At 42.1% G+C, this 25,482-nt stretch overlaps 1 protein-coding gene across 2 annotated transcripts in view; it reads left to right on the top strand.

Moving 5' to 3' along the window:
* The window catches only part of tmem132e (transmembrane protein 132E), a 436,525-nt gene that overhangs the window by 284,919 nt on the left and 126,124 nt on the right, over window positions 1–25,482 (top strand). The window contains exons 1-2 of one of the 2 annotated variants that reach the window (XM_030068901.1): window positions 15,529–15,876; window positions 16,523–17,498. In XM_030068901.1, the coding sequence (XP_029924761.1) occupies window positions 15,798–15,876; window positions 16,523–17,498 (1,055 nt within the window). In that variant the 5' untranslated portion in view covers window positions 15,529–15,797. Of the gene's footprint in view, window positions 1–15,528; window positions 15,877–16,522; window positions 17,499–25,482 lie in introns of those variants that run through there. The other variant, XM_030068902.1, reaches the window with a different exon arrangement.

Consider the following 25,482-nt stretch of genomic DNA (forward strand, 5'->3'; position numbering starts at 1 on the left):
AGTACCTCATGATTTGCCCTTAATGGAGGCCTGCTAATCTTATTGAGTCATCAGATTAAATATTAGTATGATCCAAATTGCTCGCCCTCTCGTGGGACTTGAGGCTGTGCTCATGCTTGTTTTTATTATTATTATTTTTTTTTTTTCTCATAATTTGATTGTATTTAACACTACATGGAGTGAATGGCCTCTGGATGACATGTTTGGAGGACACACTCACACTGTCACAGCCGATGAATCCAAGACCGCTCGCAGATTTGGATTGTGCGTGATATTATGCACATAATAAATCAGCCTTGTCTTCGCTGAATGCCCCTTTAAGCCCGTAAAAGAAACGAGAGACACCGCGCCGCACACTTCAGTGTCGATGAAGAGTCGGTGTTTTTTTTTGGTTTTTTTTGCGGATATTAATAAACTCCTCTCGCTGCAGTGCGTGTCATTCAGATGGAATCCATTGAATTGCGAGGGCGTCTTACACAAATGGCCCCCCGTGGCTTCGAAACCTCAACGCCGTGATCTCCAGCCGACTTACGGTAAACAATTAGCCGAGTCCCTGTTGAAGTGAGCTGCAAATACCGTGTCTATACCCTATAACAAATGCCTTAAGCTGTGCAATTGTAATTCTACACTAATGAAAATGCAATCATTTACATCAGACCGAACTTCAAATTCAGTTAGAGATTCATCAGGAAAATTCATTAACTAATGCCAACTTTTGTGACGTGTCTTCTGCTCGAATTTGATGCGTCGGCACTGCGGTGCGGCGCTCGCCATCCTTTTTTGCTCAACACTTCATCTCTCATTTACACATCACTCCATTCTGAAAATGTATTAGTCTTACAACAATGACCACATTTGATCCAGAATGACATGTTAATTAATGTGGTGTCATTTTCTTCAGATAAATTGGTGGCACTTGGCTGCAGTGTTTTAACTATAAAGGGAGGGGAAGGATCCTCCACACGCTCACACTGACACACAAACAAAGCCAGCGCAAGTTTGTTGTTTTAATAGAATTTCTTTTTTTTTTTTTGTAAAAGTCATAATTATTCTGGGCACAGGCCAGGTTAAACAGAAAATTGCCAAATCTTTTTTATTTATTTATTTATTTTTTTTGAGCTTTAGACGTGGCACTTAAAAATGTCTCAGCAGTGGGATGTCAAAACAAATTATATTCTGTGAAAAAAAAAAAAAAACTTTTTCAAACTCATTTAAAACATAGCAGGCAACACTATGACAATATAAATTGCCCATCCTATTAATATTTATGTATTATCAAGGTCATAAAAAAACACAAAGCTACAGCTTCCTACAGCTACAGTGCAGCTAGTATGTGCAAGAGGCAGTTTGCATGTCGTGTCTGTTTTATGTGACAAATTCGCTCTAGAAAACATCTCCAGGCAGTGATTCTGTAGTAAAAGCACCTTAATGTTCCACAATCTGGATCTGCAACCAACCACGCAGAAGCTTTAACTCCCAAAAAGAGAAACATATAATATTTTTCTCATATTGGCTACGCACAAGCTCTAATGCATATGATATCATATGCAATTCATGTGATATAATCTAAATAGGGAGATTTTTCACCTTAAAGGATATGTGAGGCCACCTCCAGGAGGCGATGTAGAGCACTAAAACTGGGCTAAACTGAGTCAAATGAACTGTGGACTTTACCATAAAATCTGCTCCCTTAGTATTATTATTGTTATTATTATTATTGTTGTTGTTGTTGTTATTAATTTAATTGCACATTGGTTTTGAGTGGTTAAAGAGACACTCATATCTGTGTGCTTAGATGAAGCTCATCTGGTTATGGTTATGCAGCCGGTCAACAGCACATAGCCTCAATGCCATAGTGGAAATCATCTTTAATTGACATGATTTTATATCAGTTTCACATCAGCTCATAATAATGTCTTCATTATGTTCCATGTAACAATGGCAGCAATAGTCAAGTTACTGGTAAATATTTGGAATCCAAGGTAGTGATCATTTTATAGCTTTTAGCCCCACTGACTGACATGCAGTAGTAGTAGGTGCTCAGCACTGCCCCTGATGGCCAAAAGACTGAACTGCACTTTTTCTTTCTGTCTCACTTCAGTCAGTTTCATGTTTTGGCTTTGATATTCTGACGGCTAGTGGACATTAAAACCGTGCAAATACACGTCAAAGCACTTCATTTGAGATCCCCAACTGTGAGAACATATTAGCAATAATGCAAAAATGTATTTTAGTTTCTAATGTGCTAAAACCATCTCACCCTTTATTTGTAGCTTTTTTTCCCCTCCCTTTTCCTTGCTTGTTGAGTATTTCACAAACATCACAGATACGACTCGGCGTGATCTTGTGCTGCATCCCAGTCCTCGCTTTTCTCAGTGGCTGAACATTTGAGTTAAAACATTTTCTGTGTCCTGAACATGCCACGGTGGCAAAGAGAAAGTGTGTAACTGTGGTGGAATCAAGGTCCTGCACTCTAACCCCCCACTTGTCCACAAGCAAGTGCTTTTCCTGACACCCCTTTTGGAGCTCGTTGTTATGGTGATTTGGCTGCGAGTTGTGTAACCCATCACCATGGGAACAAGACAACTAAAAGCTGTGTGTTTGTGGGACAGTGATATGAAGGAATTTGAAACAAAGATATTCCTTTCTCCCTGCCGAGAGCGCTGAGGCACTCGGCTCCGAATGCTCCACTTGGGTTGTGCGTTGGCCGTGACACCATGAAGGGCTCCCGTACAATAGACCTCCACCACAATAGACCAAAGGGTGCTATTTCTTCTTCTCCTTCTTCTTTTTTTTTGTTTTTTGTTTGAAAAGCATCACAAGCAGCGGATAACCAAAAAAGGTCACGTGTATCCTGCAGAATTTTGCAAGGGGACCGGGAATGTAGATTTGGCCAGAGCAGCCTCAAGGGAGTGTGATGTCACCCAAAAATGTTTTAGCATTGTGAGAAGAGCCACTGTTGGGTCTCTGCATTGGTCATTCCAGTCAAAGGTCTTTTAAATAAATGTATGTATGCACTCTAAGTATGTGTATGGGATATTTGGAAACAATAAATAGAAAAATTCAGCGCTGTATTGATTTGAGCACTGGCTCCTCCACAGGGGGATACACACCTGGTGGCATCTAAGGGAAATTTTCATTTTCCGATCAAATTGTAGTTTAGTTGATCCTCTGTAAAAGTACGGAGGCCGTTCCTCTTCACAGCTCCATGAGTCAAACAATGTCCTTCCTTTCTTCTTCGTCTTCAGGAGGTAAGTAGAAATAGAAAGCAGGAGTGGAGAGCTAATATACAGCTTGGCCTTCTCTCCATAACCTCACTTAAGCAGCATTGGAAATGAAAGACGAGAGGTACGCCAAGCCTCGCTGACAGCAGCATCTGTCTGACTGTCTTAAACAAGTGGCATGACGTGTCATTCAGTATTGAGTGTTGGTCTTCTGCTTTGCTTTGTGTGTTCCTGATGCAATCTCAGGCGTTTCTTGGAAAGTAACAACTGCTGCAATACCACTCCGCTGTCCCTCTTTTACATCGTCAAAAAAAAAACAAAAAAAAAAACGGCAAGCTGATTGTTAAGGGATTTTTTTTTTTTTTGGTCACCTCTGAAAGAAGATAACCTGTTATTATGTTTGTGACTCAAAACACATTTTAGGTTTTGCTCAACAGGGAACTATCAAGAAGGCGGCGCTCATGAACAAAGCAAATGAAACTGAAGATGGTCTGAACGGGAGTCTAAAAAACAACAATGGGAGCTCCCGCCAAGAGCAAACAAAGTAGGGCTAGGACCAAATAAAATTGAAAAAAAAAAAAAAAAATTAAATCATGCAATATATCAGTGTTTGTATCCACACTGTGCACTCAGGCTGACTATACTTTATTAAAGCAATATATGGGCCAACATAACAGATAATCCTTGACCAACAAGGTCTCCATCTTCAATCCTGGCAGTGTTGAAGACATGATTGATGCGTTGTTTCATCTGTACAGGATGCTGCAACTCTGAGCTGCCATTCTAAAAAAAAAAAAAAAAAAAAACTCATCCACCGTGATCCGCCCAAGACTACAACCAGCAGCACAAAACTTCAACGAGAAACAAAAAACGCACAAACAGCCGAAGCCATTGTCGAAAGTATCGTCTCATTTCCGTGGATCTTAATGTGAAAGATCAATGTTCTGCCCAATTAGTGATTGTTGAGGTGACCTTGAGCAAGGCAGCGGGCCCCCTCCTCCTCAGTGGTCAGACAGGAAGCTTGTGCCGGGTTGGTTCCCAGGTGTGAAGGACCGGGCTGAAAGCATTTGTGCTCAGTAAACCCACTGAGTAAACAAAGGTTACAGAAAGTTAATACTGTTACTTAATGGTATGCACAGCACAGGGGGAATTACGAAGATCCCCACCAGCAGCGAAATTTAATGATCAGAGGCAGGGAAATCAAAAGCAGACAGGAAAAGCTCAACCCTACCCCCGCCTGCACCCCCCCCCAACAACCCTCCACCCCCTTGCGCCCCCCGGCGAAACGCACATTGTATGTCTACAAACCAATCTTATTTCCTCATCAGATCTTTTTACCCCAGAAGCAAAATGAGGTCTCATTTTCATTTCCCCACTGGAGGAAAAAAAAAAAAAAAAAAAAAAAAAACACTATAAGGTAATATTCATAGACAAAAGCTTTGAAAGGTTTAGCTGATCACCCATAAATTATGGTTTTAAATCTGAGGTTTCTTTAGTTCATTCACACTGAAAATTCAGCACAGAGGTTGACCTTGTGATTGCGGTGCAGTTGCGTTTTTGTGCTTTTGGACTTTTACCAAGCAAAACACAAGACGGTCACTCAAGTGTACAGAGAGAAATCCACTCTGTAAACACTAACATGAGTACACAATAAATCCATAAAACCATCAAAACTAAAAGACCCTTCTTTACACTTGGTATTAACATGTGTTTCAGGTGATGGGAAAGCCATTGGCTAACGCTTGAACACATAAAAATACAGGTATAATTGCACCCGAGAGACATTGTGGACAGATTGTGACGCATTGTGACCCTGTTAAACAGATCTGTAAATGCACCCGCATGTCCAATCTGCATGCAGGGCTTTCCATTAATGTCTTCCACTGTGGCAGGCCGTGGCTTTTTTATTTCTGCTGCCACTCACGTCGCTGCAGAAGAATATATTGCCGCTATTATTGCTATGATTGTCTTTACCTCCTCACTGTGTTTCTTTAGAGTCTCTGCAACTCCTCCCTGCTGGTACACACACACACACACACAGACCCAGACACACACAAACATGGCCCATGATAAAAGTATAAAATTGGCTGGAATCGATTTCTTGCATTTCATTTTGTCCTGCCAAAAAGGCGATGACGTCTTAACTCTGAATGCAGTTTGTTTCCAGCGGACAAAGAGCTGCTGCTGTTACTGTATGGAAGGACAATTAATTTATAAGCCCTGATATGTGCAGTATTGCAATCAGTTCTCATTGCAGACACTGAAGATGCATGTTAATACCAGGTGCAAATGTAATGCGTCTTATCCAGATACAGTTTGTACACGAGATGCATGTTAGTGCCCGGTGTAAAGGTTCAACCAATCTCCAAGATACACTCCTGATCAAAATCTTAAGACCAGTTGAGAAATTGCCATCAGCCATCATCATTATTTTTGCATTTTGAAGCTCTACTTAGAACCTTTTTAAGATCCAACAGTGCAAAATGTAAATTCTTGCAATTTCTCAACTGGTCTTAAGATTTTGATCAGGAGTGTATCTCAGTCTTAACCAAATCGTCCAACTTAGATGGGCTTTCCGGTGGCAGGTCGGCCTCCTTGTTCACCTTGATAACATGATTTTATGACTTTTCATTGTGCCATTCTTAACAGGAAGACAGTGTTATCGGCACTGTTTTGGAATGAGCTCAGAAGTGTGAATATTTTTTAGCGGCTTTAACAATCGCATGTGAGCAACGTGCAGAGCGACTCCCTCTTTTGAAGAGCGGAGCAGAGGCCAAACACAGGGGCAGCCATTTTACACATGCAGCACTTTTTTTGTCCCCCTCCCCGATCATTAAGTGGCCTTCAAAGTGAGGACCTGTTTTTTTTTATTCTTTCACTTGGAGTATCTTTTTGTGTAGGTGGCTGAGAAGCAGACGCTGGAATGGCCATAATAGCAAATTGCTTGAGCAACCTGGAAACAAATGACAGCAGAGTAGCAGTGCTGCTGTCCTGGTGTAGGGGAGCGTTACGACCGAAAGAAGCTGCTTTTTTCCATAGTGAGTTATTATATCGAGCAACATGTACCGGTGTGAGGGCTGTGAATACGGGCTCTGCCTTCCTGATGCCCTGTCCACTAAAGCAAAATAAAACTCACTTTATGATGATTAGATTGCCCTCTGGGCCTTTACCAACTGTTTTTCCTTTCTGATGTTGCACCGCGTCTGAAAAACGAGCAGCTCAGTCACAGCAAATAGCCGCGTGATGCTAATCTCACTTTGAGACACAGTCAGCATCTGGCCATAGACAGCACTCCATGTAAATTTTGTCACTTCAAGAGCACACAGCTGGATCTATTAAACCAGAGCGGGAGTGGATTTTCACTTAAACTGTATATTCCAAATAATTGGCTTGTTTACATTCGGTTAAACCTGTTCCCCCGGAAAAAAAAATTAAAAAATGTTGTTACAGTTCTTCCCATTGACTTGCCTGTCCTTGTTGCTTCAGAGAAGAACTGATTGAAACCATTTTTTTCCCTCTATCATGTGTGTGTGTGTGTGTGTGTGTGTGTGTGTGTGTGTGTGTGTGTGTGTGTGTGTGTGTGTGTGTGTGTGTGTGCATGTATAGATAGATAGATATGGATATAAGATATGAATATAGGGATATATCCTCTGTTCAATTACAGTGTACAGTCGAGCCTTATTATCCCCAAGAGGCCCTAATTAGAGATGTGCTGCTGAATATGATCAAATACAATAAAAGACTGCCAGGATGTACGCGGAGAGTCAACATAATGAAACTTTCATTTGACTTGCAATGATCGCAATGGAAAAAAAAAAAAAAAAGAAAGAAAAAGAAGAACTTAAGCCAGCCCAAGCAACATATGGAAATGAAATCCACAAAGTGTATATCAAACTTTTAAGAGCGGGATCTCCCGACGTGAAACGAGTCAGTCGTCAGTCTGTGAGTGATCTGCAAACTGGAGTGAGAGCCGCCTTGTCAGGGTGAACCGCACGCATCAGCATTGTCCTTGCACTGCTCAGGGCAAAGTCGCCGACAGATTGGTCAAAATGACGGCGTAAAATAGAGGTGAAATGAGCGTAATGCGGGAGGCTCTCTCGTTTTTATGGGCATAACTTAATACAGCTTCAAACCATTCACTTAGATTTTTATTTTCAAATAGACGTCATCATGTTAGATTAAAAAGTATGTAATCCGCTATAAAAATGAGATGAAATGTTATCGATCACCAAGGGGAAATTCAATCGTTGCGGCAGCAGAAGTGATAGTATTCAGCGGGGGAAAAAAGCCCAGTGGTATCTAAGCACAAAGGCGGGGTAATAAATAAGCAATAAAACATTAAAAGTAATAGGAACAGTAAAATGATAAAGCAGTGGAAAACAGTCTCAGTGTTGCGGGGTTGCAGAAACACTCTACTTTATCATGCGCTAAAGTTATGAGCAGACCGGATGGAAATGACTTGCCTTGTTTGGGTCCCTTGATTAGAAAACAAAATGAATTCAACCAAACACAAAATTACCATTAAATTCAGAAGTGATGCTATTACAGTGTAATGCATGCAGCGGTACACGACACACTGTGTGTAAATGCAACAGCTGCTGCAGGGACGTGAGGTTGTGTGGCCATAATATCACAAGGCTGAGCTCACCACAGAAGGCGTATCCCCCTGTGGGACTCACTGTTGTCTAGTGCTCCATAGATCGCGTCAGGCTCAAATCGTATTGAGGCACAGATCATGCTGCCACAAGGCATTTGCATCCTTTCATCAATACATTCCACTAATGCATGCAGTAGCTGTGCCTACGAGGCTCCATTTGGCCGCATAGGAACAAAAAGTATGGGCCATCTTGGAAGCTGAAGCAAGCTGAGGCACATACTAACTATGCATACTAACAACCTGCCACTGTGTGTGTGTGTGTGTGTGTGTGTGTTTGTTCAGGTTCATGATCATTGCTGCATAGCATCCCCTCTCTCCTGTCCTCCTTGTCACTCCCAACTTTACACGGAGGTTTCCAGCGCTTTGTGATACTTGCTCAGGTTTTTGGTGATTTTAATCCCGCAGCCGCTGAATTCAAATGTAAAAAACACTTGTGTGAGAAACAGCACGAGCAGGCATTGGCTTGCTCTTGAAAGAAAATAAGCAAAATCTAAAAATCCAATGATAATATCATGTCTTTAACTGACGGTTTTATGTCTTTGGCCAATCACATTGCAAATCTATACTTTACTATACTCACATCACATTTCCCTTTTCCTTTACTGACAAATGGCTGTAGAGCATGCAGCTGGGTACTCTGGATAATAATTTTTTGCATTTTGTAACATATGGAGTGATTGAAAGATTATAATTATTCTGCTTGTTTATCCAAAAAAAACAAAACCAAAAACAAAACAAAACAAAAAACTCAGGTATGCTACAATGTAACAACATGTATTATATTAATTGTTGCAAAGGGGCGTTTTCTTTTTTTTGTTTATTCCACAGTCAAAATCTCACAGTCGCACATATTCCCTTGAATTGTTAACTCACTAGAAGTGTACCGAAATATCAAACTTGCTGCTGACAGGCTGGAAAAAACCTAAATCAGTTTGACGTGCATGAGGGTGAAGCATTAAGAAGTTGATTAAATATAAAGATTTGTGCTTATTTTGTCTCCACGTTTGGCGCTAAGCGGTGTTTTCCCCCGGCACTCACACTGTGTCGTGAGCACAGCAAAGTCAGTAAGAACTTGCGTGAACTGCCTGGGAGTTAAATCAGTCCTGTGTTACATCAGTCGGCGACAGAGTGTGGCGCAACGGCCATTTAATGATATGAAAATAATTACTTTGAGTTGAAGTTGATAGAAAACCACTGCAGCAGTTCTGGAACATGGCACGGCCTCAGATCATTAGTCAGAGGACTAAATGCTTGCAACTCTGGCCCACCCACTGGCTTTGGCGATTGCCTTAAACAACCCTAGCTAGCTCTCATGATCAAAAGAAGGAAGAAGAAAGACGATGCACGATGGCGTTTTTGTGTCCCTCACAATAAGGTCCTGCAAAGAGGCTTATAATCTATTACCAACAGTATTTTCCTTCAAAGCTTGGATTTATCCATATTTTGTTGATAAATATTTGATGTCTAACACTGGCGTTAGGTCTCCAGGTTGCTCATCGGTGAAAGTGGCAACCAAATGATGGAGTTGTTCAGTTGGTGAAGGAAAATGCATCAATCAGGAAAAAAAAAAAAAACAACTCACCTCATGTAGTGACTGAATGGCGACATCAAAGCTGCTTTCCTTGGCCCAGATAAGTGCAGCTGACAATGTATCATAAATTATGGATGTTTCTATGGGTGCAATAAAGGATCAATGATGAAACGCTCTGTTTTCCACAGCGGGTGTCAGAATGGTTATAAAGAGCATTGTGTTTTCATTTATAATCTGCAAATTATCACTCTTTAAAGCCACGCTAGGCAAGATTTTCATGTGAAAATACACGTATCTTATTCTCTTACATCACAGAGATGGGTTGCAGCAGAGAAGAGCATCCATTCTCTCCAGATTAACGCACTGTAGCTTTATCATATTAAATGCTGTTGCCGGGTATGGATACCAACATTTAAGAGAGTGAAGTGCAAACTGTGTCCTAAAGAGCAGTGAACAGTAGGTCCAGAGAAAGCCCGACTTCCCATTGTCAAATCATCTGCGTCTTGGCTCTGGCGTAAAGCATCACCGATCAAATGAGCCGGTAAACATGAGTTTTTTCTCTTACTGCCAGGCAGGGCTGCCAGGGTGCCTGCACACAGCAAAACCACAGTTCCCAAATAGTTTTTTGAAAGACTTTGTGGTTCCATGAAGAGCCATAAATTACTAAAGAACCACTTTATTTTTCGTGGATGGTCCTTCTGTTGAGGAAAATTGATCCAGTTGGCTCCGCCAAGAACAATTTTGAAAAAGGTTCTCTAGAGGATTTTTGGGGGGGTCGAACTTCTTTGAAGAACCATTTCACCACCTGATAACTTTTTCGATGGGTCTTTGAAGCACTGTTGGGGATTTGTTGAGTTTTGTGGCCTGGAGGGCTCTTTATGGACTCAGAAATAATTCTCCTACAGCAGTACTATGAAGAACGTTTTCAGTTCCATTTCACATCTTTATTTTTCCTTGAAGAATTGAGAATTAACAGGTGTTACCTTTTCTTTTCTTGTCTTTTGAAGAACCCCTACTGGTTCCTCACAGACCTCAAAGATCCCTCAATGGACTTTGAACCATTTAGAAACATGTTTTTCTGAAGAGCCGTGTCTTAGAGGCTCCTTGTGGACCCAGAAAAAGGTTCTCGTATGGCATCTCTCTGAAGAACCAGCTGGCACTTTTATTTTTCTGTGTGTAGTGAAGCTTTATCAGACTTTCCTGTCTGTTTTACTTCTTTGCCATGAGATCTGCTGTTAATCTGGTGATTACTGGCATGGTCAGATGTATTAATCTGATGGAAATGTGTCAGAAATATATGCATGCCTCGGGGTACACTCACTCATACATAAATATGTGACAAAGATTTAGAAGGACTAATTTACTCTGAATCTACTCTTAATTTACAAAAATGAACTGATTTCATGCACATGAGCTGAACTTGAGTAACCCAACTCACCCCAGTGTGACTGAAACTTAAACACAGTTGTGATTTAAATTTTTTTATTTTTCCTGCACACGTAGATGAAGCTGTCAGGTTAATGCCACACACACAGTTTGAGTACGTCTGAGATAATCCAGTTGCAGGATTTTTGTAAAGGTAATCCAGGTCTGGCAGAGATGGAAATAGACGTCCCTCAGAGATTGGCAAAAAATAGGACCAACTCCACTAGTGTTTCAAGTGCTAATATCGCTTTCATCCCCAGGCTAACATATCTTTTCATCTGCACTTTATGTTGCATTCATAGCTAATTGAATGATAATGCAATCCATTTTAGATTATGGGTCTTTATTTGCATACACGTCTCAGCAAAATTGGGGTATGAATAAAGAAATCTGAAATTAAAAGTTGACAAGAAAAAGTGTAATAATTGTGTTTACTGAGTAGAGTTTCTAAAATATCCTGAAAAACCCATAACGTAGATTGTGGACCGTTGCAAGTTTTTGACTGAATGTGACTTGCAGCTATTATTTCATCATTTCAAGAGTCATGCCTTTAGATTTTTCATGTTCAGCGCAACGTAAAGATGTAAAGGGAGAGAAGGGGTAACATGAGGATCAGTAGAAAAGCGCTTGGGGCTTGGAGGATGTTCCATCTCTCTCGCTGTCTCTCCAAACCCTCAAAACAATTTCTCCTGACCTTTTACTTGAAGAGACGTTTATACACTTCTCTGTCTGAGGCTCAAATGTCTGCCCTCCCCATAACATCCTGTCTTTATCTTCTCTCTTGACTTGGCAGACAACGCTAATATGTGACAGCCTTCATATGGAGAGCCAGAAACAACTGTTTTACTTAAGCTGTGCTGCGAAGCATTCCAGCTGCAGCTCGCCTTTTCACAGATTCAACCCCTACCAGAAAATGCTGCCAGCAGAACAGTCGATATTTCCAAGTCCTTTTCATTTCTATTGCACCTTCTCACCTAAGAGAATAAACTGGAAGGGGAGCATTTGTCTTGAAAAAGCGTCCTTTTTAGTCACATAATAGCATGGATTATGTGCGTGCCACAGGCTCCCTCTCCATATATTTTGTGCCAAAAATTTGCCTTCGTCTAATAAAAATGTAATATGCAAGACAAGCAAAAGTACACTTCAAATCAGTCTGTTGCTCTGTCATGCTAAATAAAATCCAGTCGATTCAGTTGGTGAGTTTTTGGCCTTTCACTACTATTGCACAAGAGTTACTTACTTGCACTTCAGTTTTTTTTTGTTTTTTTTTTGAGTTAGGGTTAGCTACAGTACATGCTAAGAGAGCAATTTCTGCACTTAAGCTTCAATAAACAGAAAATACAGAATGTCTCGGTGATAAATTATTAGTGTTTTGATTGAAATCAGCCACTTATTTTCTGGCCTCAAGCATTTTTGTAGACTGTTATTATCCTAACAGTCGAGGTGCAATAGCTTTGCCCCAGCCTCAAGTGTCCTAATACTTTCATTAATTGCCATCAGACTAAGTACTCTGATGGGTGTAAGTGCCCTTAGGAGAGACAGTCTCTCTCATGACACCCATAACCCCCACCCACAAGCATACACACACACACACACACACACACACATGCACACACACACAACAGATGTTTCACGTAATGAGAGAACAACAGGAAGAGAATTCAATTCAATTTGGCCTAAGGTCTAATAGGAAGGCCAGTGGAAGAGGAAAGCGATAGGGTTTCACACTGGAAGCCCATCTGTGTCCGCCCACCCCTCCGAAACCCACCCACCTCATGAAGCTGGCGGAAAATGAGCCACGATAGAAGCGAAGGAGCCTTTTGGTCTCAAGCATGACCATAAGGCCTCTGGGTTAAGTGCTAGGGTAAGTGATTTATGCAATGGCGAGTCGATGTTTGTGCGGCCATTGAACATGTCCGCTAAACTTGACATCATAGTATTAAGAGACAAAGGGCTGGAGCTGACGTCTATTTTTATCTACCAGTTTTTGATTAGTCAAGAGACCGAACTACAAATTTGTTGACGAAGGGGAATTGTGAGATCGACGTGGATGGTGGACCAGTGTTTCTGCTATATATATTATGCAAAGGGAAGATGGTGACCCACCTTGCTAAAATTATTTCATTTTAAAATATAGCCTGTTTCTGCCAAGGCAGATCTTCATGATCAAAGTGACAAATGACAACGTGTGGACACAGACAAGAGAGAGGAGCACAGACACACTACGGCTTATAGTGCTCCGATAAGAATCTGATAGTCATTCACTATAAATAGGCTTGGCTGGATGATGCTGTCATAGGAAGAAAGAAAGAAAGAAAGGTTTTGGAAACACCGCAGTGTCGAACGGTCCATTATTATTATTATTATTATTATTTTTTTCACTGAATTTTTCAAACATGAAGGCCGTGCAGGCGGTCGAAAAGCCTGGCACCACTTGGGTTTGTCCAGGATGCCTGAAGAACTCCCATTGCCGGCTTGCGATAGGAATAGGCAGGTATGCAAAATGAAAAGATGGATAGATGGACTTTTCATGCATAACGGATGTACTCGTGCGGTTTGCTATTTTCACTGTCACACACTCTTCAGATTACTTGGGTTTTTGATTGAAGAATCCCAAACTGTAGATAACTGTGGTCATGGAGTTTTTGTTGTGAAAAAATGTTTCCCTCGATGGATTGGACAATTCCCAGCATCATTTCTGTAGGCAGATATAAGCTCCTTGTTGGGCAGCTCAGATAGTCGAGTCATCCTAAGGTATAGTATGAGGGTGAAATTATTGCTATCAGTGTCCATTTTTTTTAAGAGATGCATTATTACTGAGGCCTCAGAGATTCGCCTTGACCACATCAATCCTTTTGTTGGTCTTTTGTGGTCTTCTTGGCATCAACCTCACTCACTCCTTCATAAAGGTGCAGCTTTCAAACATGACAAACTTTTTTTTTTTTTTTTTTTTTTCCCACCAATAGGGCATTTTGTGGTGTTACACTAATCCATTTGGACGTCCTGTGTCTTTCTGTGGTAGGTCATGTCCCCTGCCGTGTCGCCTTTTGACTGGAAAGTTAATTAGGTCCTCTGTGGCGCATGAATGACACACCTGGTCAAATGTTTTGTGGTGACGAGTGAATCCGTTCAGAAGTTATAAGCCTTTTTGCGATTATGTCATGCTCACTGACACACCCTCTTTTGGCAAGCAGTGTGGAAAAGTCAGGCGCTCCCTCTTTGGCCCATTACCAACCTTCCGACCACATTTACTGGAAATTCACCCAATTCCATTTGCAAGTTATGCTATTGTGTGATGAATGAAAAGATGCACCTCAATTCATACACCACCCTTGTCCAATTTCATTGGGTGGGTGACAAAAATAGCTGGTACACCAAATAAATAAATGAGGAAATATGCGGTTGAGGGTTGGATTTAACTACTGCTGAGGCGCCCTTCACCTATTTTGATAGTTTGGCCCACTGATCACCTTACGTAGTGTGTGGTGAAAGGCACCAAAGTAACACCTATGGCTCTGGTAGCTAGTTCTCACTGGTGTGCATTTTAACACTTTAGCATGCAGCATGCTAAGTAATCCAAAACACTAGTTTTCCCAGTTGGTTGGGTGGATTTTAACTAGCAACCGTTCAGTCACAGGCTTGTTTCTTGAAATGCTAGGTGAGCAGACAGGAGGATAGTGCTGGTGGTTTTCTTACACTAGGAAAAAACAGGTCATCCATGTCTGTGAGGAAACAGAGAGGGGAAAAATGCACTTCACTGCTGATTGATAGTTACTCTAGTGCTCTTCTCTGTGGCTAAGATCACTTGTTCATAAGTGCGGGATTCCTCACTGGCTGCGGCTCCGTCTTTTGTTATCGCCACTGTTTGCCATTCAGTTTATGGGGCCCACACACACACACACACACACACACACACACACACACACACACACACACAGAGCCATGGATCCCTCTCCCTTTTATTATGGGAATTCCAGCCACATGTGACTAGAGGAGGGCGGCAGGCCAGATCCCCCTCCCCCCTCCGCCTGGCATCCCCTCATTCTCATGGATTTCTCGGGGGGCCGAGGCGGATGAAGAGGAGGAGGAGGGGGAGGTGGAGGAGGAGGAGAGCTAGGCTAATTCATCAATAATCTTTACCTAATCCTACCCCCCCCCAACACTCTCTTCCTCTCTTTGCCTGGAGGCACTCAAGCAATACATCCATCCCCCATCCTACCTCATACACACACACACTCACACACACACACACACACACACACACACACAGCCACCCCTTGCAACATACACACACACTTGTGTGCGCTCACATACGGGTCTGCCTGAACATGTCCAGAGGGAGAGGATGAATCGAGTGTTATTTCTTTCTGCCTCTGTGTGTGTGTGTGTGTGTGTGTGGTGTAAGTTGAGTCCTCTGAGGGTTGTATGTCTTAGCTCTGACCGGGAGCTAAAATGGTGATTATAGACTAGAGACTAGGTGTGGCAAGATGGGGCGGCGTCAAAAGGCTTTGTCTATAGCTCCCGTACAGCCCACCAACCGGGAGGAGGCCATGCCTGTCTATCAGAGAGTCCCAGAGCAACGCTCAGTCTGGAATTGAAAGAGCCACTGCATGGGGCTGAACCACACTTAGACCAAGACCTAAAACCACAGGGAATTAGAGAAGCACAAGTTCAAGAAGCTTGGTGGAATCTTTATAGCCGGCAAGAAGAATACGAGCATGTGAAGAGCTGCTGGAGTGTATTACTCTGCTTTTCTTCCCCCTCATTTATTCTTTTTTGCAGCACAACTAAAGATTTTCTAAAGAGAAAACAAAACAAAAAAAAGAAGCAAAAGTTCTGTGGAGTGCCTTTTTGAGTAACACGACTTTTGAAGAGGCTGTCCTTTTTGGGAATTCAAAAAGCTTTTCTGATTTTTTTGAGATTTAAAGGATTCAACTTCAATGATTAAACCATTTGGAATATGGGACTTTTTATCTATGATTTGGACCTTTGGGACAGGCATCTATATTTTTGTACTCAGTTCTGGGTAATTTTGATAAGTATGTCACATTTATGCATTTATGATGACTCTGCCCTATTTTGATGTCACTGTACTGTAGCAATTAAGGTGTTAGCCTATGCATACCTCAGGTAATGTCATATCCACAATGTCAGGCACAGAAATGAGTTTCTGTTGTGATCTGGTCTGTGAATTATAAATAACACCTTGTCCTTCATAGTTGTTATGTCTTTGTCAAATTTTGAGATTATTCCCAGGCTTGTTAGTGTCCCGGATCAATGGACTGGGGGATCAGAGTGTTATTGAACAAGCAGCCTGAGTGATTTAAGCATGTTGTTACATCCAAGATAAAGATCAGCTGCCAGGCACCTTGTTAATGTCTACAACATGTGCTCCTTCATTGTTCTCTGGATCCCTGACATGTATTGGCCAGCTATCAGCTGATTGGTGTGTGTTTTGACCTCCCATTCCCCCCCTTCCATGGCTGAGTGAGAAAATGTGACCTGTGTGACTTCCTGCTTGTCCCTCATTCATCCTTTTGTCCTATAAACCCCTCTCTTTCTATCCGTCTTTCTCACATACTGTTAATCTTATTTTCCCTCAGTTGCTCTTCAGATATTTTTACAGTTATTGGTATGAATGTAAAGCAAAATGGCTTAACCTCTTCCCTCTCTGTCTCTTTGCAGCACTTGCGGGTAAAATCTCCCCAACCAGCTCAGATGCCCTCCTCAGTTCCTCAGCAACGACCGCCAGTCCCTCTCCACCTAATGTCTACCTTCCCGCCAACTTCAAACTGTCGAACGCTCAGCTGGCTTTCTTCTTGCGAGAGTCCCAGACCACCAGGCAGGCTGTTGGCGGTAGCAGTAAGACCAGTAGCAGCAGTAGCAGCCCCAGCAACGGACACCCACTGCAGCGCTCGGAGAGTTTTGTAGTCTTTCAGACCAAGGACCTCCCTGCCATCAACATAAGCTTTGGGCCATTTGCCCGGGACCAAGCCCTGTCCAAGGAGCTGCTCCAGCCGGCTAGTCCACTGGATATCCCTGGCCAGCTGACAGTCAATTGGAAGGTACGAGCCTTTATTGTCCAGGCACGAGTCTTTTCCAGCAACCCCACAGTCCAGGTTTTTTTCTACATTGCTGGCCGCGATTGGGATGACTTCAAGGCCCAGGACAAGCTGCCTTGTGTCCGTCTCCATGCCTTCCGTGATGTCCGGGAGATTAAAACCTCCTGCCGGATGAAAGGCAACCTGGCACAGTGCCTGGCTCAGCTGGACCTGCCTCCATCATGGTTCAACACCAACATGGCCCCGCTGGGCCGGAGGAAAGGCGCCAGTGACAGTCTCCTGGACGGACTCACTAGTGAGACTCTCCAGGCTGAGCTCTACTACACCCTCCATGAGCCCAATCAAGGAGGGGAGTGCAGTGAAGGTTCAGGCCATAGGGGTGGTGGTGGTTCCAGGGGAGAGCCGCTGTCACAGCACCCCCTGCTGCGTATCGGTAGCATCAGCCTGTACCAGGCAAGCCAGGAGCAGCTACTGGTGGACAAGCAGCTGGACAAGAACATGTTCCTCAGGTTGCCTGAGAAGCCCCTGAAGCCTGGAGAGACCCTCAGGATCTTCCTCTACTTGATGCCGAACTCTACTGTTGAGCAGTTCACCCTCAAGTAAGTCTCAGTTAAAGTATTTACCATATAAATATGCCCTAATCTGTTCCAAAAGATGCATTTTATTCTGTTGATGAAATGAGATAGCTCCATCTTCAGTGACACATTGGCTGTCTACATGCATATAATCTAATTACTACCCTTAATTTAGGAGAAAAAGAGGCAAGATTTAGCCGCTTACATACATAGCAGAAGATGGTTAGATGGATATTTTTGTTTCCATGCAGTCTGTTATATAAGGACATTGATGAAAGGATTTTTGTTGAGCAACATACAGCTAATATTTGTCTTTATCTGTCAGGCTGCATTCATATGGCCCTGTTCCTGATTCTGCTGTTTCTGTGTAACTTATTTGCAGTTTATCCAGGGTTTAGACTCAAAGCAGCAAGACAACATGTAAACAGAGATATCGACTGTGAGCAAACCTCCAGTAGACAGGCTACTAAGAATATAGTATTTGCATGTCCAAACAGCCCTCCACTAATACAGTGATTATTGCAGTCCTGCGTGTCCTAATCACAGTATAAATACACAGAATGTGACCTTAATCAAAGCAACATAATTAGATTAAGATTTTTACATAACCCTTATCTTAATCGCAGTTATTTTTGTGGTAGCATAAGATCAAAACAATGGTGCCCATGTAAATGCAGCCACTGTTATATAAACCCAGTCCATGTAATATTTTCTGTTTTAGGCATTCAGCCACAAGAGTTGCACTGCCATTTATGTCCATTTGACTTCTAAAGAACCAAATGAGCATGTAATCACATATTTCATCCTTCTCATTAATTTCCCCTTCACTGAGCCAAGTAATGTGCCAGCAGTAATTAAAGTCAGGTAAGATAAAGGGGAGAAGACAGAGTTAAAGTATACAACTAGCTTTGACCTTTTGAAGTTGTGGCTTAATGTACAGAGGTGATTTTTCATATGAAATAATTGGTGATTAATTGCTTTTAAAGGCAGTTTCTTTCTAAAAAGCACATTATGGATCTATACTCTGTACTGTTTTACCCAGTGCTTAACTAAGGTAATTTTGGTGAGAATACACAGTGATTCTTAATACCAATTTCATACTTCCACTGTGTCATCCAGGTTTCTTTTTTCTATGTATATTTCTATAGAGGTAGCAGATATCGCTCTCCTGGCAGTGGCTTCGCCAACAAACACTCCACGTCTTCCACAATAATTGTCAACCAATGATAATTATCTTAAAAAACATTGAAAAGGTAATTTGGATTCTTGCCCATACAGTGCTGTTTGCCAGTCCATGCAAGTGTGATACATTCACCAAGTTTGGTCCATTAAGTCCTTCCCAATGGCAAGAGCTTCACCAGGAGTGGCTGCTCCACAATGAATGAAGTCGACGGAGAAAAACAACATGATTTTGAGTGTTGACACAAAGCTGAAAAAATGTTTCACCTCTTAGTTTGGATATGTGACCGAGGCGCCGCTGGATGGTGACACAGTGGCAGTGCTACGGCAGAAAACAATCCTGCGATTTTTGGAAGCCAGCCATCAAAGTGAATCCAAAGGCCATGTGTTGTTGTGCATCGTCGAAAACAGTTTTGCAGCTTTGTGACTCAAAGTGCTGTTGTTTCCTGGTCTGTATCTGCTTCATTCATTTTGCAGCGGTACACTCCCAGTGAAGCTCTTGTTCTTGTAGCAGGAAAGGATTTAATGAACCAAACATGGTGGATGTTTTACACTTTTATGGACCAGCAGATACCGCTACACGGGTACGAATCCAAACTACCACAATGTGAGTGGCACCCTGACTTTGTTTTTGAATTGTTCATGTAGAGCTGATTTGTAAATATTAAACACTCAAAAAGTATTTCAGCTTCACAAGATAATTCAGTTATATGGCCAGTTTCCATTATAGTAGATTAAGTAACCTAAACTAAGCATTATTCATAAAATTGCATTCAATGAAGCATTCTTTTTTATTGATCTATCGAATAGAGCCAAATAGCCAAATAAAATAAGTTGAGTTATTTTAGTTATATTTTTGTACAAACTGTGTTTATTTAAATAAATAATAAATTTCTTAATAGCCAAGATGGCCAGTGATAACCTTTTGAGTGTAGGAAGTGCATGGCTATTAAATGTCCACATTAAATTGACCCACTGCTTGTGGAAATGGAGTGTAGGAGATAGGAAGCTTCTCTTGTCTGTCTCTTATCTGCTCCTTTCCTTTCCTCTCCTCAGTTTTCAACCCGGTGTTCGTTGTTAGTAGGTTAGGGAATAAATGATCATTTACACTCATGAAAGCTTGAGGAAAGCGAGCTTTTGTCTTCTACTTGGCTTGAAGGTGGCAGGAAATTGGAGATGAAATATTAACCACTGACTGAGGTATGATGATGAAACGCATTGTAAACATGAGTGTTGTAATCTTAACCGAATCTCTCACAGGCTTCAGTGAAGGAATTTGCAGACAATTAATTAAGCTTCAATAACTCATTAAGCACCAACAGGAATGGCACTGGCAAAATTTATGCAGGCAAAAATGGTTCATTAGTGTTATCTCCCGTTTCAGCGTCCTACACGCTCTGCAGGATGCGGTCAAAAAAAATCCACTCAAACACATTCACACACTGTACATTGTACATATTTATTCCATAGAAAATTTCTCAAAATCCACAATTTTACCGTGAGTAGGTTTTAGTGTTTGAAGACAGCAATATGACGTTTCATCAGTTTCAACTTTTCAAGTAAAATATGAAATAGACTCCTCACACTTGAGAACAGCTAAATGACACATTCAGTCCTTACATCATGATTCATTCAATACTTAGGGCATTTGTGATTTATCAATATAACAGCGCCGCATCATTTACAAAGTCAGAAACAAAGTCCTGCCAGTCAGCCGCTAAGCTTGACAGCACATGTCTGTTACACTCCATGAAAGCTACTTGTAAGGAGTGAGTCATATCCATCAATTTGTCATGTAGCTGTCATGAAGTTGTGTCCACATGGTATAACATGAATACAAAGTATTTCTGGTAGCTGCATCATGAGTCTCTGTACCTCCCTGTTTCCCTTTCTATGGCAGAAAGTGGTTACGTCATCGCTGATGGCTAAAGCAGAACCAAAATGTTAAACAAAATTGCAGTCGTTCTTAGTGTTGGATGCTTGCATCGTGCTCTTATTGCACAGCTACGTCATTTCGTAGGTAGCGGTGCATGACTCAGGCATGTTTGGAATCGACTCCAACTCGGGTTTAGAAATCTGTGGATCCGTGGAATCGACTCCCTAAAACTAAAACGCAGTTGTGAGCGTCGCAGGGAAAAAGCAAAAGGAGCAAGACATGGTGATGCGCCAAGCTGTGTGTGCATACAGTAGTGAATGAAACTCTCTTTATCAACGCTGACAGCTGGAATTGCTCTTAAAACAATATGCTCTGACCTGAAGCCCAAAAGAAAATGCAGGTTTGCTCTGCTCTCCCAGCTCTTATGACATTTGGCCAAACAGTGTCGCCAGAATAGTGGAATGGACAGACAAAAAGATTCATTTCATTTCATTAGGTTCGACTCCGACCCTGTAGCTTGTTGGAGTGAGGAATCGTCTCTTTTTGAATTGACTCCTCATCATTAACAGTAGGTGCAGTGGTGAGTGGGCTGTGGAAAATGTGCAAACCGGGATGTGGATGATGATGTATGTCAGTAATAGTGACACCACTCCAGCGTGGCAGTTTTCAAAGTAGGGATGGGTCACAATTTTCAAACTTCTGAATAGTCCCAACACTGTAAAAAGTTCGAATAGTTTAAGCGACTATCATCTTCTTTTGGAAAACAGAAAAAAAAAAAAGTTTTTACCAGTGGGCGTAACTAGGGATAGGAATCACTGGGTAACTGGCAATATGACACCGTTACGATATTTTAACCACAAAAACGATGGTATCACAATACAGGCGATTCTACCATGTGCATTATACTGTAAGATATTCGCCTATGATCTATCAATACCTAAGCAGGAATCATGACTACAACATGAACATGACAGAACAGTTCCAGTTAAAATACAGTGGTCCCTCGTTTATCGCGGGAGTTACGTTCTAAAAATAACCCGCAAAAGGCGAAATCCGCGAAGTAGTCAGCTTTATTTTTTACAATTATTATATATCTTTTAAGGCTGTAAAACCCCTCACTACACACTTTATACACTTTTCTCAGACAGGCATTAACATTTTCTCACTTTTCTCTCTTGTTTAAACACTCTCAAAGTTCAAACCTTCGTAGAAAAGTAAGTCCAGTAAAAAAAAAAAAAAAAAAGCATGCAAAATTGCACTAAAAAAAATCCGCGAAACTGCGAGGCCGTGAAAGGTGAACCGCGTTATAGCAAGGGACAACTGTACCCGAGGACAGGGAATTGCGATATATCAGTATTTCAATATTTTGTCCCACCCATAGTAGCAATGTGAGAAGTTTGGTTCAGGCGTGAGTTTGGCGTTTTGAGTCCGGCTCATGTCCACATGAGAACACAAGAGCTTTTACCACAGTCGGCTCTGTGACAGGCCAGGTAGCTGCTACTGTACAAATGGGAGAAGCAGGCAAAGGCTGCTACAACAATCCAAAAAAAAAAAAAAATAATAAAACATCTGGGTGGAACTCCTTTGAGAGGCCGGGAAGGAGGGAAGCTGTTGAATCGTTGCCCTTGAAAACCGAAACAGCATTTTTGCCTGAAATGCTGAGCCGCGAAGGCTGGAGCACAGCCTCCTGCAAAAGCCTACTTGCTGGGAAGAGAACAGAGAGGCGAAGACAGAGTCCAGAGGTTAATTGTCAAGCAAAAGCCATCTGCCAGCTAGAAGACTCCGTTCGGTATAAGAAGAGGTGAACTACTGGCAGGTTATGAAAAGCAGCCTGAGCTCTCAGAACATTGCTTAAGACGTCCGTTAAACACGTGAAGTTATTTTTGTAGCGCAGCAGCATTTTCATGAGAATTAACTTCATTGTAGCTGCGCCCTCATGCAGCTACAATTCTAGCGGACTGTGCATTTCCATAGCACAGTCAATAGCGACGACTTCATCATGTTACTCTGCTATACGGTTTATATTGTTCTGTCCTTGGCTTCAAACTCAAGATCTGAGATTTGCTGCATAACTGGGGCCGGTGCATGGCATCGGTAACAGAAGTAGTGTGTGAAAGAAAGGCGGCAATGAAGCAAAAATAACCAGAACTAACTAATCAGAAATCAAATGTTTCATGCTCTTTGAATAACTTTAAAAGAAATATGAGGGGAAAAAAAAACAACAACACATTATTATACTGTATAATTTGACGGGTGATCGTCAAAAATGACTTGATCTGCAGAGTGACATGATTAGATGTGAGTCAGAAGTTTGTTTTTCAGACATAAAAGACCTCAGACCTGCAGTCACTGCTCAACAATTCATCAGAATCACAATCACAAGTAATTATTCGTATCTCCACGGAAGTTGCGCTGCCGATGATTTAGGTGCAAAATCTACAAGTGTTTTTTTTTTTTTTTCTTTTCCCCAGGACTGAAAATCATGAGTTGACTTGATGTTTCGTAGCAGCGACTTTATGCAATCAATTGATTTGATAGGCTCTCCTCCCACCCCCACCCCCACCCTCGCCGTTGCAGTTTTCTAACAAGCAGGCGAGCAATCAAGGAATAGTTTCTTTAAAGGTAAAGGTAGACCACAAACTCATTACAGAAGTAGTTTGTATGCCCCGCTGATCTGTGGCCGAGGCGACTGTTGTGCTTGTAAATCCCTTGTCCTGTCCTGAGTATCAGGAAAAGTAGAGCTACGATGTGTGAAGCGGGGGGAAGGGTGTGTGCGCAACAACACACTGATACCAATTACTTGTTCCCGGAATAATGAAGAGGTAACTCTGGGGTAGACAAAGCCAGGAATTAATAAATGGTATGAATTAATGCTTTGGTGTGTGTGTGCGTTTAAAGGCATTTCTCTCAGCGCTCGGTTAAAGCGTCTTACCCACGCGATGCACCCCATCATTTATTATCAACCTCCCAGCCCCCAGGAATCCCAAGCATTTGTCTCCACACAGTCAGAGTAACATTTACACTCATGGAGACTCTCCCTCACTAAAATATATGATCTAATGTCAGTCAGGATATTCCCCTCGCACTCCTCCAGCCCAGCCTCCTCCTCCCTAACATTGATTTTCTTTTCTTTTTTTAACCATCATCAGTGATGTATGTCTTTCTCAGAAACCCAGATTGCAAAATAGCTTCATTAAAGCAGAAAAAGGAGTGGTTCTGTGGCACTTTGTAGTACAAGAGGGAGATTTTGTAATATCCCCTGCCTGCTGAAACATTGAACTGGCCATGTTAGCATCTATAGGCCGCCGCAATTCTCCGGCAGTCCGAGACACGCTGCCTTCTCCAGCCTCTCGCGGAGCTGGAAAATGAAGAGCGATAAAACATGAGGGTTAAAAAAGAGATGGGGGCCGGGAGAAGAAAGCCCGGTTTCAGGCCCCGAGTGACTTGACTCAATAGGGTGTGAATTCAATAGTTCTGGAAGCCAACTGTCGAGTTGTCCCTGCACATTGAGGAAGATGATTAAAGATGCAATAAGGAACATCTTTAAAGATGAATCAGAAGCCCAAAAGAAGACTCCCCTTCCTCCTTTCTCCTTCCTCGCGTGTTCCTCCACTGCCTCTCCCTCCCTCATTCCTCCCATCCCTCTCTCTTTTTCAGTCCTCCTGCTTTGAAGCTCTCGACTTGTTATTGCAGACGACGGCATGTCGGCCAGACAGAGGGCAGAGCCTCACCACTTGTGGAATATCCCTTTATTTTTTTTTGCCCCACAACGCTGTGTTGTCAGAAAGCGCTGCCTACATCGTGTGTGCCTGCATGCGTGCATGTCATGTAATAGGATGGGAAGCATCGGTGTGTCAAATATTCTGTTTCCATGGCGATGCAATAATAAGGTGCGTCGCTGTATTTAATTTTATCTGGCGTGCACCATTTGTCAAGATCCAGATAATGCTTCTGCTGGATGGCTCTGTTCTGCACTTTAAATGTCACTGAAAGTGCTACCTTTTTAAATAATCATCCACAACATTTTTTAAATAAATAAACGACCATTCTTCTACTCTGTCATTGATTGATTTAACACAGGAGGGATTCAAATGGCAACTTCTGCACTGGCTTTTCTGAACACCTGATGTGTGGCTGCAGTGCGTTTTATGGCTCTGTTGCCTTGGGACATAGTCAAGGATGTTCCTTACTCGGTACCTGTTTTGCCTAAAAGGATTGTGTAATGCACTGTGTAGTACATTGGAGTGTGGTGCCGCTGGTTTCCATGGTAGCTTAATCAAGTCTCGTGGGCAGCAGGTGAACCTTAATAGGTAAATTACAGAGCAAAAGAGGGGGAAAAAAAACATTTAAATGCAGTGAAGAGAAATATAAATGCCTGTCAGTCTCCTGTTGACAATTGAAATTATACAAGAGCAGTTTTCATGTATGTGCATCTATTAAACTCTGAGCTGCACTTTGGATTGAAGCGATGGTCGAGTCCGGCATTACAATAACAAGAGTCCTTGGCTCGCTGCACGGCATTGTGGGATTTCCTTTGCTGTGAAGGAGGGAAGTAACCACCTTTCTTCCTCTCCTTGTGATTTTCAGCTAAACAGACTAAACAGCACCGGTGCATCGCTGCCTCTCACACTGTCCTCTAGGAATCGCATCTGAACATCTGCTCAGAGCTCACATCCTTGGACCATTTGATGTTCAAAATTTTGCCAAATCAAGGAACCTAAGTCGGAATTTGCACCCTACTTCCTGCTGAAATGAGACAGACCTTAAGCGGCCACATTTCTGAAAAACGCTGCCTAACTTTGAAGCTTCCTTGCGGGTCAGGCAGACGATGTTTCTGGTTTGTGTGAAACAAACAGCAGAACTGGGACTGAGCGTGAGCAGCGAAAGCCACCATGATTGAACAGCCACAGAAAAATGTGACTCCCACAGAAACACCAAAGGTGAAGACAAAAT

The sequence above is a fragment of the Myripristis murdjan genome, chromosome 14, assembly GCF_902150065.1.
Source record: "Myripristis murdjan chromosome 14, fMyrMur1.1, whole genome shotgun sequence".
NCBI classification, from domain to species: domain Eukaryota; kingdom Metazoa; phylum Chordata; class Actinopteri; order Holocentriformes; family Holocentridae; genus Myripristis; species Myripristis murdjan.